Genomic DNA, 20,597 nt, shown 5'->3' with positions numbered 1-20,597 from the left:
CATACCGCCCCAACAGATCTACAGATGATGCAATCTCAATCGCACTCCACACTGCTCTTTCCCACCTGGACAAAAAGAACACCTATGTGAGAATGCTGTTTATTTACTCTAGCTCAGCGTTCAACACCATAGTGCCCACAAAGCTCATCACTAAGCTAAGGACTCTGGGACTAAACACCTCCCTCTGCAACTGGATCCTGGACTTCCTGACGGGCCGCCCCAAGGTGGTAAAAGTAGGCAACAACACGTCTGCCACGCTGATCCTTAACACTGGGGCTCCTCAGAGGTGTGTACTTAGTCCCCTCCTGTATTCCCTGTTCACCCACGACTGTGTGGCCAAACACGACTCCAACACCATCATTAAATTTGCTGACGACACAACAGTGATAGGCCTGATCACCGACAACGATGAGACAGCCTATAGGGAGGTGATCAGAGAACTGGCAGTGTGGTCCCAGGACAACAACCTCTCCCTCAATGTGAGCAAGACTAAGGAGCTGATCGTGAACTAAAGGAAAACGGCGGGCCGAACAGGCCCCCATTAACATCGACGGGGCTGTAGTGGAGCGGATCGAGAGTTTCAAGTTCCTTGGTGTCCACATCACCAAGGAACTATCATGGTCCAAACATACCAAGACAGTCATGAAGAGGGCACAACAAAACCGTTTACTGAAAAGATATGGCATGGGTCCCCAGATCCTCAAAAGGTTCTACAGCTGCACCATCGAGAGCATCCTGACCGATTGCATCACCGCATGGTATGGCAACTGCTCGGCATCTGACCGTAAGGCACTACTGAGGGTAGTACGAACGGCCCAGTACATCACTGGGGCCAAGCTTCCTGCCATGTAGAACCTATATAATAGGCTGTGTCAGAGGAAAGCCCATAAAATTGTCAGAGACTCCAGTCACCCAAGTTATAGACTATTTTCTCTGCTACCGCACGGCAAGTGGTACTGGAGTGCCAAGTCTAGGACCAAAAGGCTCCTCAACAGCTTCTACCCCCAAGCCATAAGACTGCTGAACAATTCATAAAATCGCCACCGAACAATTTACATTGACCCCCCTTTGTACACTGCTGCTACTCACTGTTTGTTTGTTACCTATGCATAGTCACTTCATCCCCACCTACATGTACAGATTACCTCAACTAGCCTGTACCCCCGCACACTGACTCGGTACCGGTGCCCTCTGTACATAGCCTCGTTATTGTTATTCTTATTGTGTTACTTTTTATTATTACTTTTTGTTTTAGTCTACATGGTAAATATTTTCTTTCTGAAATATATGTTACAGTATTGCAGCAAGCGGCGCGTCGGAAGGGGCCAGAGAGTGGGGCTGGCAGCAGTAGAAGTGTCGTCCATGCCTCTGCTTTAATCAACCACATGGCGCATTCTTATATGTACTTTTTATCTGCCAGGAATGCCCAGCATGTGTGCCTATCTGGCACGGCTTACAGTACACTCTCATCCTCATGCCCACCAAAGCCAAGTGCCGTACGCTGGTCTCTAGCCACCACAACCAAGCACCTAAACTGGCTGTGCCCAACCCATCCCAACACCTTACCATACACCTACCAACCCCAATCACCTTCTCAGGCTCCTACCCAACCCACCCCAGCACAACCTAACACCTTCCCATACCCCTATCCAGCCCAACTGAGCTCAGCCCCTTCCCAGGCCCCTACAGCCCAGCACCTACCCAGCATGCGCCCTACCCAGCCCAGCACTTACCCAACCCAGCACCTATACAGTTCAGCACCTATACAGTTCAGCACATACTAAGCGGAGCCATGCCCCTACCCAGCCCAGCACCTATCCAGCACCTACCCAGCTCAGGCTAGCTCAGCACCTAACCAGCCCAGTCTAACACCTACCCAGCCAAGCCCAGAACTAACTTAGCACCTACCAAGCCCAGTCCAGCACCTACCCAGCCCAGCACCTACCCAGGCCCTTGATGAAGCTGATGACACTAGCCTTGCTCCAGCACACAGCCGTGCCGTCCATGGTGGGGAAGGGAGGGAGAGTGGCCAGGGTTGTAAAAGTCTGACAAACACACGCTACAAATCCTCTAATGTCCTTCCGTCTGTCTGTCCCTGGACTCTGTTGATTTTCTGTCTGTGCTCCTGGGTGTACGCTCCATGGTGAACTGACCCAGAGTGGGTCTGTAGAGACAGGTGTGTTTAAAAGGCTGGGTTTGTTTGCTGATCCACACAAATCTCTTCCTATATCTCCCAGTCAGTTCCAGCCTGCCTCTGTGGCTGTGTGCTGCCTTGTGATCAACCAGTACCTTCCAAGAGTGAAGGTCAGGCAGGAATTTGTTAGCCACGGCCCATTGGAATGACGAGGGCTAACATGCTACGGTGGCATAGTTGTGTGACTATATTTATCCTGGGGTACACACTATACTGACACGTCAGCCCTCCCCTTTCCCCCCTCCCTCCCTTCCTCCCATTCCCTCCCTCCCACTAGAGTATGAGGCACAGGGCAAAGCAGCAGAGTGTAAACAGCAGTCTCAGTCAGGCTCAGCCAGCCAACTAAAGCAAAATTAGCCTAGTGCTGTATAGCCAAAGCTAAAGTTAGCGAACCACGGTCTTCTCTTTAACTACTATCCTCTCAGCAAATGGACAGTCCTCTAGGTTTGTAGAACCATGGAGGGGCTTATAAACGGTTTAAGAATCCCCATGTATACTCACACTATATGCAAGTATTTGTGTGTTTTCTTAAAATTGCGTTAAACAAAAGAGTCACAAAATCTGCAGACAATTTAACGTCATCCTACATTTACATTACCACTTAATGTAAATGTAGGATGACGTTAAATTGTCTGCAGATTTTGTGACTCCTTTGTTTAACGCAATTTTAAGAAAACACACAAATACTTGCATATAGTGTGAGTATACATGGGGATTCTTAAACCGTAAGGATGGTAAATGAATAATACTGCACAAAAAGTTGTTGTTTTCCATGTTATTTGATCAAGAAAAATATTCAATTTAATGTGGATGTTTTGTGTCTTTGCCCATAACTTTTCACCTTTCGATGTAAATGTTTGAGGACAGGGTTTTGTTCTTTCTGGATATCATTAGCATGACAATCTCAGAGATGTGGACAGAGCAACAACTCTTACAATTCCAACAATTGAATCCTGTAAGATACTGTTCTTAATTATACAACAACCTTTTCTTGCCAAAGCAGAGATACTGAAAAAATATGTCTATATCGGTCCTCTAATACTAGTAAAGGCCCAGTGCACTACTTTTCTGATAATTTTTTTATTGTTATATTAATATTTTGTTTCAATTCAGATTATTCAGGGGGTGCTGGAGCACCCTCAACACCCCTACTTCCCACGGCTATATATCAAGGTACTTTTAGTTGATTGGCGTTGACTTGTATGTTTGGCCAATGGTCTGTTGTCTAGTTGATGTAATGCAAAGAATTTGTGACGTGACAACAATGCTCGTAAGCAATGGAAAATGGAAACTCCCAACCAAAAATAAGGTTGTCCTTTCAGCAAAGTACCGAACACAACTAAGTTTCGACTGTTAAATTAAACATGAGGACTATTAGCCTAAATGAAAGATAAGTGTTCCCTGAAACGACTTATTTTGACTGAATGGGTCTCATGTTGCATGGTTTCAGCTGTAAATGGGGAGCTGAAGAAAGCAACCAGTGTGGCTAGTCACTCTGGGCTCTGTATCAGAGGCTGTGACTGGTACGCCACATGTGACTCGATAAACAACAGGCTAGCTCAGGCACACTGGGCATTACATCACCAGCACACTGCTACTGACAAACTCTCTGAGCATGGTGGTGCTCCCTACAGATGTCAGATCTTGATTTGACCCATTTTGTCCCAGGAGGAAAATAATCCTTTAGCAAGAGGAGTGAAAAAATATGTAATATTTAGAATCGCTGCCAGGGGGCGTGTTCGTAGGCTATACAGTGCAGTAACGTTCCTCGGGGTTTTGGGAAGGCTCTGCAAACCAACCGACCTCATAACTAAAGTATCATCAGTATTCTCACGGCTTGCTAGAGCAATGTGAACTGCAGTAGCGCAGTGGTCTGAGCAACACACTTTGGCATTACGAGTTCGTAATTTATTTTTATTTTATTTTACTAGGCAAGTCAGTTAAGAACAAATTCTTATTTACAATGACGGCCTACCCTGGCCAAACCCGGACGACGCTGGGCCAATTGTGCGCCGTCCTATGGGACTCCCAATCACGGCCAGTTGTGATTCAGCCTGGAATCAAACCAGGGTCTGTAGTGACGCCTCTAGCACTGAGATGCAGTGCCTTAGACTGCTGCGCCACTCAGGAGCCCATATACAGATGTGCTCAAATTTGTTGGTACCCCTCCACAAAAAACAAAGAATGCACAATTTTCTCTGAAATAACTTGAAACTGACAAAAGTAATTAGCATCCACCATTGTTTATTCCATATTTAATAGAAATCATACTTTGCTTTTGATTTTTTATTCAACATAATATTGTAAATAATAAAACTAATGAAAATGGCATGGACAAAAATGATGGGACCCTTTTAACTTAATATTTTGTTGCACAACCTTTAGAGGCCATCAATGCAATCAAACGTTTTCTGTAGCTATCAATGAGACTTCTGCAGCTGATAACAGATAGTTTGGCCCACTCTTCCTGAGAAAACTGCTCCAGCTGTCTCAGGTTTGATGGGTGCCTTCTCCAGACTGCAAGTTTCAGCTCTTTCCATAGATGTTTGATAGGATTCAGATCAGGACTTACAGAAGGCCACTTCAGAATAGTCCAATGTTTTGTTCTTATCCATTCTTGGTTGCTTTTAGCTGGGTGTTTTGGGTCATTATCCTGTTAGAGGACCCATGACCTGTGACTGAGACAGAGCTTTCTGACACTGGGCAGTAGGTTTCGCTCCAGAACACCTTGAAAGTCTTGAGATTTCATTGTGCCCTGCACAGATTCAAGGCACCCTGTGCCAGGCGCAGCAAAGCAACCCCAAAACATAACCAAGCCTTCTCCATGTTTCACTGTTTTGTCTGTGAACATAGAGCCGATATGACTTGCCAAAAAGCTCCAGTTTTGACTCATCTGTCCAAAGGACATTCTCCCAGAAGGATTGTGGCTTGTCAATATGCATTTGAGCAAATTCCAGTCTGGCTTTTTTAATGTTTTTCTTTCAAAGTGGAGTCCTCCTGGGTCTTCTTCCATGGAGCCCACTTCAGCTCAAAAAGTGACAGATGGTGCGATCAGAAACTGACGTACCTTCACCTTGGAGTTCAGCTTGTATCTCTTTGGCAGTTATCGTTGGTTCTTTTTCTACCATTCGCACTATCCTTCTGGGGTTGATTTTCCTCTTGCGGCCGCGCCCAGGGAGGTTGGCTACAGTTCCATGGACCTTAGATTTGGGTATGTCATTTTAGGCTGAAAATTGAAAAAAAGGGGTGGATCCTTAAGAGTTAAGACATGAAGGTCAGTCAATCTGGAAAATGTCAAGAACGTTTCTTCAAGTGCAGTCGCAAAAAACCAACACGCGCTATGAAGAAACTGTCTCTGATGAGGACCGCCGCAGAAAAGGAGAGAGTTACCTCAGCTGCAGAGGATAAGTTCATTAGTGTTACCAGCCTCAAAAATTGCAGCCCAAATAAAAGCTTCACAGAGTTCAAGTAACAGACACATCTCAACATCAACTGTTCAGAGGAGACTGTGTGAATCAGGCCTTCTTGGTCGAATTGCTGCAAAGAAACCACTACTAAAGGACACTAATAAGAAGAAAATATTTGCTTGGGCCAAGAAACACGAGCAATGGGCATTAGACCGTTGGAAATCTGTCCTTTGGGCCCTTTGTGTCCAAATTTGAGATTTTTGGTTCCAACCGCCGTGTCTTTGTGTGAGATTCAGAGTAGGTGAATGGATGATCTCCGCATGTGTGGTTCCCACCGTGAAGCAAGAAGGAGGAGGTGTGATGGTGTGGTAGTGCTTTATTAGAATTCAAGGTACACTTAACTAGCATGGCTACCACAGCATTCTGCAGAGATACGACACCCCATCTGGTTTACGTTTAGTGGCACACCTCCACCTCCAGGCTGTGTAAGGGATATTTGACCAAGAAGAAGAGTAATGGAGTGCCTCAGCACTGCCTGGACTGCTCCAAAATGCAAATTCCTTCCGTTTGAGTTATGTTATAATTGTAGTTTTTTTGTAGTTTTTGTTTCTTAGTTTTGGACAATTTTCTGTGTAGATTTGTTTCTTTAAAAAGGATAAGAGAGCAACTGCAATCCTTCCTTCCCTGGACTTATTTTCTCTCATCCAGAGGGACAGATGACCTGGCCTCCACAATCACACTGACCTCAACCCAATTGAGATAGTTTGGGATGAGATGAACCGCAGAGTGAAGGAAAAGCAGCCACCAAGTGCTCAGCATAAGTGGGAACTCCGTCAAGACTTTTGGAAAAGCATACCAGGTGAAGCTGGTTCAGAGAATGCCAAGAGTGTGCAAAGCTGTCATCAAGGCAAGTTTAGTTAAGTCTATTAATTCGACCATTTTAAAAAACAAGCACACATAAAACTTGAAAAAGCCATACATGCGCATGAATAAAATCATGGAGGATAACACACAATAAATTCTGGGACTTATTTCCATTGTGGTCCTCTTGAGACAAGATGGCTAGAAAAGATCAAACACAGTATGGCAGTGAAATAATAAAACAAAACAGAGAAGAAGAACATCTGTCTCATCATTCCAGTTACATCACCAGATGTAAGGCAAAGGGTGGCTGTTTGAAGAATCTCAAATATGACATGTCATTTTACATTTAAGTCATTTAGCAGACGCTCTTATCCAGAGCGACTTACAAGTACATACATTCATACTTTTTTGTACTGGCCCCCCGTGGGAATCGAACCCACAACCCTGGCGTTGCAAGCGCCATGCTCTACCAACTGAGCCACACGGGACCGATTTGTTTAACACTTTTTTTGTTACTACATGATTCTATATGTGATATTTAATAGTTTTGATGTCTTCACTATTATTCTACAATAGAAAATAGTAAAATAAAAATAAAACTTGAATGAGTAGGTGTTCTAAAACGTTTGACCATTAGTGTGTGTGTATATATATATATATATATATATATATATATATATATATATATATATATATATATATATATATATATATATACTGTATATATATAAGTTTTAATCACACTTTGTAACACAACAAAATGTGGGGAAAGTCAAGGGGAGTGAATACTTTCTGAAGGCACTGTATATCTTACATTTTTTGGGGGGGGGGGGGGGTTGGTGGCACCCCCACCTTGCTGGTGCTGCAGGGGGTGCATGCTGTGCTATGTCAAATAAATTGTAGCAAACTCAGGGCTCCAGCTATACATTTGGTATGGTAACTTGCTAGCTAAGTGGCTAGATTAAACTTCTTGGTTACAGCAGAGACATTCAGTCCCCAACCTGGATCAAGATCCCTGTTGCCTAAATTGTTTTGTGTGCCAAAACATTTGTATACATTTTTTAAATAGTGCCCCTTATGTATAACTTGGTAATGTACAGTATGAAAACGGTATGACGATATGAAAATCTGGATATCGCCCAACACTAACGCCCAGTGTCTGGAAATCTTTTTGACACTTTGTATGAATGGAAACTAATGTTGGTGTAGACTACTCTAATTATTTGACCAATAGCTAGTCAGCTAATCTAAATGATCAAACAAGTATAATAGTTTTGCTTACAAGCATTTTCATGTTGTGTGTCAAGCAAAACAATATTCCCTTTAAAAGGTATCTTGTCGGCAATGCAATGCACTTCTCTAGTCTACAATGCAACTTGGATTGAATCCCGGACAAAGTTTAGTGGCTAATTGTTTACCTCAAATGTTGGCTTAAGTGTTGCCTGTATGGTACCTATACATATGAGATAACATCAATCAATATCTCCACAGATTAAATGACACTATCCATAGTTTTAGGTAGGATTGCAAATAATTTACCAAAGTGACCGGAATCTTCAGTAATTTTTGTAATTAATGAAATCTATGGTAACTTTTGTCATTTATACTTAAATAACTGTAATATGTATTTATATATAGTACACATTTTTTTTTATCTGTGTCCATAATATGCATGATTTTCTAGGGGATATAACATATGGTTTCAGAGAAAATAGCCTAATACATTTTTTTAAAGCATCTAATCAACAATGGTATTATTTTCAATTAACTCTACAACTCTTCCAACTATTGACAAGTTTGGTGCCAAAACATTTACAACAAAGACATAATATTAAACACCAATGGTATTCATTATTGACATAGTAAATGAAATACAAGTGTGAAAAAATAAATATAAATATAAACCCTCATATTAAACACCAAAAGATATTCGCTAAGTTGATGGTTTATATTTAGGATAATCTTTCACAGCTTTATCATGCTATTTTTTATTAATTGTAATATCTTATTTGATTATTGTATACATTTTACTTGTTACTTGTACTGTGATAATCTGAAGTACCCAAAAAGGCCACCATAAATCTTGTTATAAACTTCCAAAAAACCTTAAAGTAAAAATATACCCAAAACCACGCATTCCTGTAATTTACAGTGTTAAATAACACTAATACGTGAGAACAATATTTATTGTGAACAAATGTTTCATTTTGTTGTTATAATGAGGTTGGTAGCAACGTGAAAATCATTGTGGAAATCTGTTGCAGCTCAAGTCGAATACAAAACCCACAATGCAATGCAATGCTCTCTATGGGCTGGCTGGCTAGCTACACTCTAGGAGAACCCTGCGAAGAACCCCTTTTGGATCCAGGTAGAACCCTTTTGGTTCCGGATAGAACCCTTTTGGCTACCATGTAGAACGGGTGACATAATTTAGCATTCGTTTTTAATTGTGTTTTTAAATTGTCAAACAAACAAATCAAATCCTTCATAACTTTCCAAGAAGGCTCTATTGTTAGAATAACATCATTCTGTTGTATTACAGTATGTTCTTATGAAATACCAAACTTGTAGAATGCACTTAAATATGTACAGTACTTCATATTATTCTTACACATTCACTTAATTTTTTGGGGCTGTCAATATCCTGGATTAAAACTGTGTATTTGAATGTTATGCATTGATATGTGTGATTTTAAAAATGCTTTTAAGATATGTGACCCCACAAAGAAAGGGGTTTAGGCCTAGTTAGTTTAGTTATTTTAAGATCCTATGGGCCCTGGTCAAAAGTGGTGCACCGTAAAGGTACTAGGGTGCCATTGGGAAGCAACCAAAGTCTGGTAGCGCTATAGCAAGCAGGCGAATGGCGCAACGGTCTAAACTTGCAAGGGTCACAACAAAAATGTGATTCCAATGGTTCTGCCGACTAAGTACGGGTCTGAGGAGCTTCTGGGCATAGCTAGCTGCCTATCAAGCTAGTGGTATTTTCTTGAGGTCTTGAATGCAGCCCCGCAATGCAGCCCCTTGTGGCTTGTCCCGGGCTATATCCCTGCTGTTTGTTGTTGTTGTTTCCAATCATCCCTGCGACCTGCCCAGTGTGGAACTGCGAAGGGTAACAGCGTAACCAACGTTGCTACCATAACAAAGACTAAAGCTGGTGGGATTATCGTTGAGGACAGTGGTGTCTCTCTATCACAGGTGAAGGATCTTTTAAACGAACAAAAATACTTCTACAAGCAGTTGTTACAACAACAAGAACATTGCTTGAAGTCTTGTGTCCAAATACTGGTGGAGTCAACTAATAAAAGAATGGAAGACCTGACCAGAGTTCAGGACCTGAAGAACAGTTTGCAGTTCTCCCAGGATCAGCTCAATGAGTGTAAACAGGAGAACGGCAGATGACAGAAATCTGTCATTGAGAGAGGATATCAGTTCTGCATGTGAATCCATGATAACAGTGACGGAGAAATCAAATGATCTCGAGGGACAATCAAGGTGGAACAACATTGTTGTGGATGGAATTGCAGAATCTCCCCACGAGGACAAAGTGAGGGAAATGATTTCGGAGAAACTAAAGATGGACCACAATAACATTTAGGTGGAGAGCGCCCACAGGACTGGCTAACCCACTATCAGCCCAGGTGACAGGCCCAGCTGTGCGCCAGAAGAGGAAGTACTTATCCCAGCCATGAAAGCTGACAGAGCGCGTGGGGACATTGCTTACACCCGCCATGACAGGCTCATTGTCCATGCTCCCTCCCAGAAGCCTGGAAGGGATGAGAGAGCCAAGGCTAACTGATTAATGGACTGCTGAATATATTTATTTTATCTTGCTTTGTTAGATATTTTACATATTAGGTCTATCTCTGATAAGCCACCCAGGAAAGTAGCCCATATTACTATATGCAGCCTTAGAAAGAAGGCTAATTAAATCAATAACTTGCTAACATCAATAACATTTATATACTAGTCATTTCTGAGACTCAATTAGATAATTCATTTGCAATACAAGGATATAACATCTATAGAAGAGACAGTATTGCTTATGGGGGAGGTGTTGCTGTATATATTCAGAGCCATATCCCTGTAATCCTTAGAGAAGATCTTAGGTCAAGTGTTATTGAAGTGTTGTGGTTGAAGGTTCACCTGGCACATCTGAAGCCTTTTCTTTTGGGGTGTTGCTATAGGCCACCAAGTGCTAACAGTCAATATCTAAATAATGTGTGTGAAATGCTTGATAGTGTATGCAATGTAAACAGAGATCTACTTTCTTGGGGACCTGAATATTGACTGAGAGGACTGAAGAGGAAGCGTCTCACTGTAACCAGCGCACATAATCTGGTTCAGGTTATTAATCAACCTTATTAATCAAAGAAAGCCAAAGTTCCAACAGCTGGGCCTAAAATAGTGTATAAGAGATCATACAAAAGATTTTGCTGTGACTCTTATGTGGATGATGTTAAAATATTTCTTTGTCTGATGTGATTAATAAGGAGCATCCAGACACGGCACTTGATGAATTTATGAAATTGCTTCTTCCAATTATTGATAAACATGCACCTGTTAAGAAACTGACTGTTACATCTCCATGGATCGATGAGGAAATAAAAAACTGTATGTTTGAAAGAGAAGGGGCAAATGGGGTGGCTAAGAAGTCTGGCTGCACATCTTGACTTACTGCAAATTGAGAAAGTAAGTGACGAAACACAACGAAAATAAGAAGAAACTGTATCGTAAAGCCAGTATCTATGATATAAAGAATGATGCAAACCAAATTTGGAGTACTTTAAATGAAATTATGGGCAGAAAGACTAATTCAATTCCATCGAATCAGATGGCATATTCATCACAAAACCATTTGATGTTGCCAATTATTTTAATGATTACTTCACTGGCAAAGTGGGCAAATTTAGCAGGAAATGACAACAATAAACAGTGAGCAGTGAGTACTCATGCATAAAAAACTCATAATGAAGGAAAGGCATTGTAAGTTTACATTTTGTTAAGTTGTTGGAGTAATGGCTGAAGCATTGCAATATTTACCTGGAGCTAACTGCAAACAGCACTACTGGGTATTTATAAAGTCATAGTCAATCGATCAATAATATAATAATGTTTATCTGTAATTTACAATATGTAGAATCTATGAGAATAGAAAGGTTCAGAGCATTTGTGTATACATTTTTGCAAATTAAAACAAAAACAAAACAGAAATACCTTATTTAGATAAGTATTTGGACCCTTTGCTATGAGACTCAAAACAGAGCTCAGGTGCATCCTGTTTCCATTGATCATTCTTGAGATGTTTCTACAACTTGATTGGAGTCCACCTGTGGTGAATTCAATTGCATGGACATGATTTGGAAAGGCACACACCTGTCTATATAAGGTCCCACAGTTGACAGTGCATGTCAGAGCCAAAACCAAGCCATTAGGTCGAAGGAATTGTCATTAGAGCTCCGAGACAGGATTGTTTCGAGGCACAGATCTGGGGAAGGGTACAAAAACATTTCTGTAACATTGAAGGTCTCCAAGAACACATTGGCCTACATCATTGTTAAATGGAAGAAGTTTGGAACCACCAAGACTCTTCCTAGAGCTGGCCGCCCGGCCAAACTGAGCAATCGGGGGAGAAGAGACTTGGTCAGGGAGGTGACCAAGAACCCGATGGTCACTCTGACAGAGCTCTAGAGTTCCTCTGTGAAGATGGGAGAACCTTCCAGAAGGTCAACCATCTCTGCAGCACTCCACCAATCAAGCCTTTATGATAGAGTGGCCAGACGGAAGCCACTCCTCAGTAAAAGGCACATGACAGCCTGCTTGGAGTTTGCTAAAAGGCACCCAAAGACGCTCAGACCATGAGAAACAAGATTTTCTAGTCTGATGAAACCAAGATTGAACTCTTTGGCCTGAATGCCAAGCGTCACATCTGGAAGAAACCTGGCACCATCCCTACGGTGAAGCATGGTGGTGGCAGCATCATGCTGTGGGGATGTTTTTCAGCGGCAGGGACTAGGAGAATAGTCAGGATCGAGGCAAAGATGAACGTCGCAAAGCACAGAGAGATCCTTGATAAAAACCTGCTCCAGAGCGCTCATGACCTCAGACTGGGGCAAAGGTTCATCTTCCAACAGGGCAAATATCCTAAGCACACAGCCAAGACAACGCAGGAGTGGCTTCGGGTCAAGTCTCTGAATGTCCTTGAGTGGCCCAGCCAAAGCCCGGACTTGACCCTGATCGAGTAGCTCTGGAGAGAACTTAAAATAGCTGTGCAGCAATGCTCCCCATCCAACCTGACAGAGCATGAGAGGATCTGCAGAGAATAAATTAATTACTTAAAATCATACAATGTGATTTTCTGGATTTTTGTTTTAGATTCCGTCTCTCACAGTTGAAGTGTACCTATGATAAAAATTACAGACCTCTACATGCGTTGTAAGTAGGAAAACCTGCAAAATCGGCAGTGTATCAAATACTTGTTCTCCCCACTGTATGTAAATGTGATATTTAAATGTTTTAATTTTGACTAAATTAGCTGTTTTCGCTTTGCCATTATGGGGTATGTGTAGATAGATTCCATTTTAGAATAAGGCTGTAATGTAGCAAAATGTGTAAAAAGTCAAGGGGTCTGAATACTTTCAGAATGCACTGTATATATACACACAAAACATATATATGGGGGATTGTAAATGATGCAGACAATAACAATTATGGAAGCCACAATATATCTGCAATATTAAATCTGATCTACTACTGTCATTGACAACTTAGATGGAAAGCCACGGAGGATGGTAGCTGACTCTATAGCCACTCCTATCTGTCATATTGTCACGTTCGCCATAATGAATGGAACAAGGCGCAGCGTGCGTAGAGTTCCACATATTTTAATAAATCGAAACTCACCAAACAAACGAAACGTGACGTTCTGGACTGCTCACAGTCAGCTACACAAACACAAGATCCCACAAACACAATGGGGAAAATGGCTACCTAAATATGATCCCCAATCAGAGACAACGATAAACAGCTGCCTCTGATTGGGAACCATATCAGGCCAACATAGAATTATAATTCCCCTAGATATCCCACCCTAGTCATTGTCACGCCCCAACCACCATAGAGAATAAACAGCTCTCTATCTATGGTCAGGGCGTGACACATATCATAGCTAAGCCTAGAGGAAAGTCTTTATCCTCAAGCCTGGAGTTAAGCCAAAGTCCTTAACTGGTTCTAACAGCAGACCTAGCAACTTGCTTCAAGCTTCTCACAAACTGTTGTACATTGTTTTAATCTGTTAACAAATTAACAGCAGGCTTTCAGCATACTTATAGAAGATTGCGGGAGCTGTACTGTTAGATTTCAGTGCAGCCTTCGATATTATTGACCATAACCTCTTGTTGAGAAAACGTATGTGTTACAGCTTTTCAACCTCTGCCATATAGTGGATTAGAGCTATCTATCTAATATAACTCAAGGGATTTTCTTTAATGGAAGCTTCTCTAATGTCAAACATGTAAAGTGCGGTGTAACACAGGGCAGCTCTCTAGGCACTCTACTCTTTTCTATTTTTACCAATGACCTGTCACTGGCATTAAACAAAGCATGTGTATATACTGATGACTCAACCATATACACATTAGCAACCACAGCTAAGGAAGTCACTGAAACCCTTAACAAAGAGTTGCAGTCTGTTTTGGAATGGGTGGCCAGTAATAAACTGGTCCTGAACATCTCTAAAACTATTATATTTGGTACAAACCATTCCTTAAGTTCTAGACCTTAGCTGAATTTGGTAATGAATGGTATGGCTGTTGAACAAGTTGAGGAGACTAAATTACTTGGTGTAACTTTAGATTGTAAAACTGTCATGGTCAAAACATATACAGTTGAAGTCGGAAGTTTACATACACTTAGGTTGGAGTTATTAAAACTCGTTTTTCAACCAATCCACAAATTTCTTGTTAACAAACTATAGTTTTGGCAAGTCGGTTAGGACATCTACTTTGTGCATGACACAAGTCATTTTTACAACAATTGTTTACAGACAGATTATTTCAATTATAATTCACTGTATCACAATTCCAGTGGGTCAGAAGATTGCATTCACTAAGTTGGCTGTGCCTTTAAACAGCTTGGAAAATTCCAGAAAATGATTTCATTGCTTTAGAAGCTTCTGATAGGCTAATTGACATCATTTGAGTCAATTGGAGGTGTACCTGTGGTGTGGATGTATTTCAAGGCCTACCTTCAAACTCAGTGCCTCTTTGTTTGACATCATGGGAAAATCAAAAGAAATCAACCTTCAAACTCAGTGCCTCTGTTTGACATCATGGGAAAATCAAAAGAAATCAGCCAAGACCTCAGAAAAAAAATTGTGGACCTCCACAAGTCTGGTTCATCCTTGGGAGCAATATCCAAACGCCTGAAGGTACCACGTTCGTCTATACAAACAATAGTACGCAAGTATAAACACCATGGGCACATGCAGCCATCATACCGCTCAGGAAGGAGATACGTTCTGTCTACTAGAGATGAACGTACTTTGGTGCGAAAAGTGCAAATCAATCCCAGAACAACAGCAAAGGACCTTGTGAAGATGCTGGAGGAAAGAGGTACAAAATTATCTATATCCAAAGTAAAATGAGTCCTATATCGACATAACCTGAAAGGCCGCTCAGCAAAGAAGAAGCTACTGCTCCAAAACCGCCCTAAAAAAGCCAGACTACGGTTTGCATGGGGACAAAGATCGTACTTTTTGGAGAAATGTCCTCTGGTTTGATGAAACAAAAATAGAACTGTTTGGCCATAATGACCATCGTTATGTTTGGAGGAAAAAGGGGGAAGCTTGCAAGCTGAAGAGCACCATCCCAACTGTGATGCACGGGGGTGGCAGCATCATGTTGTGGGGGTGCTTTGCTGCATGAGGGACTGGTGCACTTCACAAAATAGATGGCATCATGAGGAAAGGAAAATTATGTGAATATATTGAAGCAACATCTCAAGACATCAGTCAGGAAGTTAAAGCTTGGTCGCTTTGGGTCTTCCAAATGAACAATGACCCCAAGCATACTTCCAAAGTTGTGGCAAAATGGCTTAAGGACAACAAAGTCAAGGTATTGGAGTGGCCATCACACCGCCCTGACCTCAATTCTATAGAAAATATGTGGGCAGAACTTAAAAAGTGTGTGCGAGCAAGGAGGCCGACAAACCTGACTCAGTTACACCAGCTCTGTCAGGAGGAATGGGCCAAAATTCACTCAACTTATTGTGGAAAGGTTGTGGAAGACTACCCGAAACGTTTGACCCAAGTTAAACAATTTAAAGGCAATGCTACCAAATACTAATTGAGTGCATGTAAACTTCTGACCCACTGGGAATGTGATGAAAGAAATAAAAGCTGAAATAAATCATTCTCTCTACTACTATTCTGAAATTTCACATTCTTAAAATAAAGTGGTGATCATAACTGACCTAAGATGGAATTTTTACTAGGATTAAATGTCAGGAATTGTGAAAAACTGAGTTGAAATGTATTTTGCTAAGGTGTATGTAAACTTCCGATTTCAACTTTAGATTCAATGTTTGTAAAGATGGGGAGAGGTCTGTACCTAATAAAGAGATGCTCTGTTTTTTTGACACCACACTCCTGCAGGCTCTAGTTTGATCTTATCTTGATCATTGTCCAGTCATATGGTCAAGCGCTGCAAAGAAAGACCTAGTTAAGCTGCAGCTGGTCAAGAAGAGCGGCACATCTTGTTCTTCATAGTAATCAGTGGGCTAGTATTAATACTATGCATACCAGTCTCACTTGGCTAAGAGTTATGGAAAGACTGACTGTGTCACGTCTTGTTTTTAAAAGAAACATTAATGAGTTGAAAATTAAAAAAAACGGTTTTAATTGTCAACTTACATGCAGCACTGACACACACACACACACACACACACACACACACACACACACACACACACACACACACACACACACACACACACACACACACACACACACACACACACACACACACACACACACACACACACACACACACATACACACACACACACACACACACACACACAAAAACACCAGGTGTATTTTCACAGTCCCCAGGTCCAGAACAAATTCAAGGAAACGCACAGTATTATACAGAACCATGAGTGCATGGAACTCCCTTCATTCTTATATAGGGCAAGTGAACAGCAAACTAGGGTTCAAAAAACAAATAAAGCAACACCTCATGGCCCCAAAATCTCTCCCCCATGTGACCTACTTGCTGTGTGTATGTACTGACATGCATGTGGAACTGATAGATGCACACACACTACATGTTAATGTTTTTAAATGTATGTAAACTGTATATTCTTGTGTACGTAATGTATTTCTCGCTATGTGCCGGGAACCCAGTAAGATTAGCTGTCGCCATTGGCGTCAGGCTAAATGGGGATCCTAATAAATCACATCAAATAGCATCCTATCCAACCTGCCTCTCTATGGGACGGCAGGGTGGTGAAGCTGCACTCTAGAGCTGAACCTCCCTAATCCTATTAGGCAGCCCAGCATTGAACAGCAGCTATTTAAACTCCACGGCAGGCAGCTCACGTAGAAAGAAGTCTTACCCTGACCCTTACCCACAAACAGGAAAAGGAGCCAAAACCCCAAAACTTGGGGGAAAACACATAGTGAATCAGCACCACTAAGTAGTTCAGCCAACATGTGCGCAACACTAAGCTACGCTATCATCTCTACGCTGTCTGTCATTCTGAATGACTGACGCTAAATTTAGTCTGGTGTGGTAGCTAACGCTAACAGCACTAAACAAGCATGCTGCGCTGGAAGCCAGGCAGGCTGGCAGGAAAAACTAGTGTATACTCACATCCACTCCAGGACTTGAGCAGAGACTTGATGCTGATCTCAAAGAAGCCTGAGTCCTGTTGGCTGGCCATGCCTATGCAGGCTGCACACAGGTAGAACGTCTCCCTGTTGATGCTACTGTTGTTATTGTTGTTTACTCCTGCAGCTCTGGAGCAGCAGTTTAAGCTGCCGTTGCTGTCACTGTCACCACACTGTGATGCATAACACTTCTGCTGCGCTGGCGAGCACCAGAACAAACTGACACTGCGCTGCCCCTTCTCCTCCTCCTCCTCCTGTTCCTGGCGCTCAGCCCTCTATCTCTCTTCTCCTCGCTCACTCACTCATTCGCTCTCTCTCTGCTCTCTCACTCCATCATGTTCTCTCCCTGCACTTGCTCACTCTCCCACTATCTCTCTCTCCCTGTCCTCACTCTTCCTGTCTCCTGCTCCCTCCCTTGCTCTTCCCCTCTCTCCAATCCCTCTCTCTCTTTCTCTCCCATCCCTCTCTCTTCCTCTCCCTCCCTACGTCCCTCTCTGTCCCACCCTCCCTCCTGCCCTCTCTCTTCCTATCTATCCCTCTCTCTCTGTGTATCTAAAGCCGCGCGTCAGGCAGGCATGCAGGGCGGCGATGTGCAAGCTCCCTTTAAATAACTACATGGAGGCTGGAAGTGCAGGAAGCAATCCTCTTAGCGGAGTTCAGTTAATGATAACCAGTGTTTGTCTCTGCAGCGGTCTGATAATGATGATAGCGATGAGGGACTCGTCCCTCTTAGAGCTGCTGAGCCCTGTCACTGAGCAACCTGAGACTCTCAGACTGGGAGAGGATGGGAGCTATAGTACAGGAGGTTACAGTACACTGACAACCCATCCCAACACACACACACACACACACACACACACACACACACACACACACACACACACACACACACACACACACACACACACACACACACACACGCACACGCTGCTGCTACTGTCTATTATCTATCATGTTGCCTAGTCACTTTAACCATACCTATATGTGCATAGCTACCTCAATTACCTTCTACCCCTGCACATCAACTCGGGACTGACTATTTATATTTTTACCACAGTAATGCCTTTACCAACATCAGTAACACAGAGGGCAAAACAATGTTGAAATTATTGAGTTTTTCCTACTGGGAATTTGGCTCAACACATATTTTTCAGTCAAAACATATATCTCATAATATTGGGATAATGCAAGCTTCATAAGGGAGAGAGTTCACTTTATTGGTCAATTGCACACAAGGTCCAACCGAAATTTGACTTTCGCTTTTAACCCAACATACAGGTTTTGGAGTGGGGGGCTGCCACACTGGGCGCCCGTGGCGCTGTTGTTGTGGGGGGTTAATCGTAGATGTTAAGTTCCCCATTGAGGGGTTCTGGACCAGTTCCGACTGACATTTGTGTACAAAGCGCTCTGTGAACGCTGTAGGGTCCTGTGCCTTATAATGCCAAAAATAACCATCTGCCTGCTCTCCGTTTCCCAAATCCCCCGATTTTCTTAGTTTGACCGGGCGGCCAGCTCTTGGAAGAGTCTTGGTGGTTCCAAACTTCTTCCATTTAAGAATGATGGAGGCCAATGTGTTCTTAGGGACCTACAATGCTTCACACATTTTTTTGGTACCCTTCCCCAGATCTGTGCTGCGACACAATCCTGTGTCAGAGCTCTACGGACAATTTCTTCGACCTCATGGCTTGGTTTTGGCTCTGAGATGCACTGGGACCTTATATAGACAGGTGTGTGCTTTTCCAAATCATGTCCAATCAGTTGAATTTACCACAGGTGGACTCTCAAGGATGATCAATGGAAACAGGATGCACCTGAGCTCAATTTTGAGTCTCATATTAAAGGGTCTGAATACTTATGGAAATAAGGTATTTCAGTTTTGTATTTTTTATTATTTTAATAGTGCAACCCTAACTAACAATACAGAAGAAAAATGATCAGGCCTGCTGTACATCTTACTATAGAAAGTATTGTTGAAAAAAAACATTTGGTTGGAACTGTTGCTGTTAAAATACAATAAATAATTTGTATTCTGAATGGGAATACACTGTTTGATCACATAACACAGATGTATACCAGAAAACACACACACAGTCCTAATGAGAGGTGTGTAGCTGGTTGAAGTTTAACAAGCAGGTCTATTCTGGGATCAGTTTTTGACAGTACAACACTGAGGTCATGCTCAGTATTGAGACTGTTTCTGTATTTTATTCTGGATCCCTAGGCAGCAGCTACCCTTCCTGTGTGTGTGTGTGTGTGTGTGTGTGTGTGTGTGTGTGTGTGTGTGTGTGTGCGTGCGTGCGTGCGTGCGTGCGTGCGTGCGTGCGTGCGTGCGTGCGTGCGTGCGTGCGTGCGTGCGTCAGTGTAGCATGTGTGAGTCCAGTGAGTGTGCATAGAGCCAGTGAAAATTTTTTAAATGTATAAATGGTGTCACAATTGGCTCATTCATCCCCCCCTCCTCTCCCCTGTAACTATTCCCCAGGTCGTTGCTGTAAATGAGAACGTGTTCTCAGTCAACTTACATGGTAAAATAAGGGTTAAATAAAATAAAAAATTACAAAATGTAATCAAATGTAATTTTATTAGTCACATGCGCCGAATAAAACAGGTGTAGACCTTACCGTGAAATGCTTACTTACAAGCCCTTAACCAACAATGCAGTTCAATAAATAAAGTTAAGAAAAGATTGACTAAATAAACAAAAGTAAAAAATAAAACAAAAAGTAACACAAAGTAACAATAACAAGGCTATATTCAGGGGGTACTGTTACCGAGTCAATGCGGGTGTACAGGTTAGTCGAGGTAATTTGTACATGTAGGTAGGGTGACTATGCATAGATAATAAACAGTGAGTAGCAGCAGTGTAAAAACATAATCCTGGTAGCCGTTTGATTAACTGTTCAGCAGTGTTATGGCTTGGGGGTAGAGGCTGTTCAGGAGCCTTTTGGTCATAGACTTGGTGCTCCGGTACCGCTTGCTGTGCCGTAACAGAGAGAACACTATGACTTGGATGACTGGAGTCTTTGACCATTTCTTTAGGGCCTTTTTAGGTGCTAGATGTCAGGGAGCTCAGCCCCAGTGATGTACTGGGCTGTACGCACTACCCTCTGTAGCACCTTGTGGTTGGATCCCAAGCAATTGCCATACCAAGCGGTGATGCTTTTTGAGGATCTGAGGGCCCATGATGAATATTTTCAGCCAACTGAGGCGTTGTCGTGCCCTCTTTACAACTTTGTTGGTGTGTTCG

At 42.3% G+C, this 20,597-nt stretch overlaps 1 protein-coding gene across 1 annotated transcript in view; it reads right to left on the bottom strand.

Annotated features, from left to right (window-relative positions):
• The window catches only part of LOC120018462 (protein furry homolog), a 193,272-nt gene extending 175,866 nt beyond the window's left edge, over window positions 1-17,406 (bottom strand). The window contains exon 1 of the mRNA XM_038961684.1: window positions 17,337-17,406. Within this exon, the coding sequence (XP_038817612.1) occupies window positions 17,337-17,406 (70 nt within the window). The remainder of the gene's footprint in view (window positions 1-17,336) is intronic.
• Window positions 17,407-20,597: the final 3,191 nt, after the last annotated feature.

The sequence above is a fragment of the Salvelinus namaycush genome, chromosome 23, assembly GCF_016432855.1.
Source record: "Salvelinus namaycush isolate Seneca chromosome 23, SaNama_1.0, whole genome shotgun sequence".
In the NCBI taxonomy this organism is placed as follows: domain Eukaryota; kingdom Metazoa; phylum Chordata; class Actinopteri; order Salmoniformes; family Salmonidae; genus Salvelinus; species Salvelinus namaycush.
The sequence above is the reverse complement of the archived record's forward strand: the minus strand, read 5'-3'. Positions and strand labels throughout refer to the sequence as shown.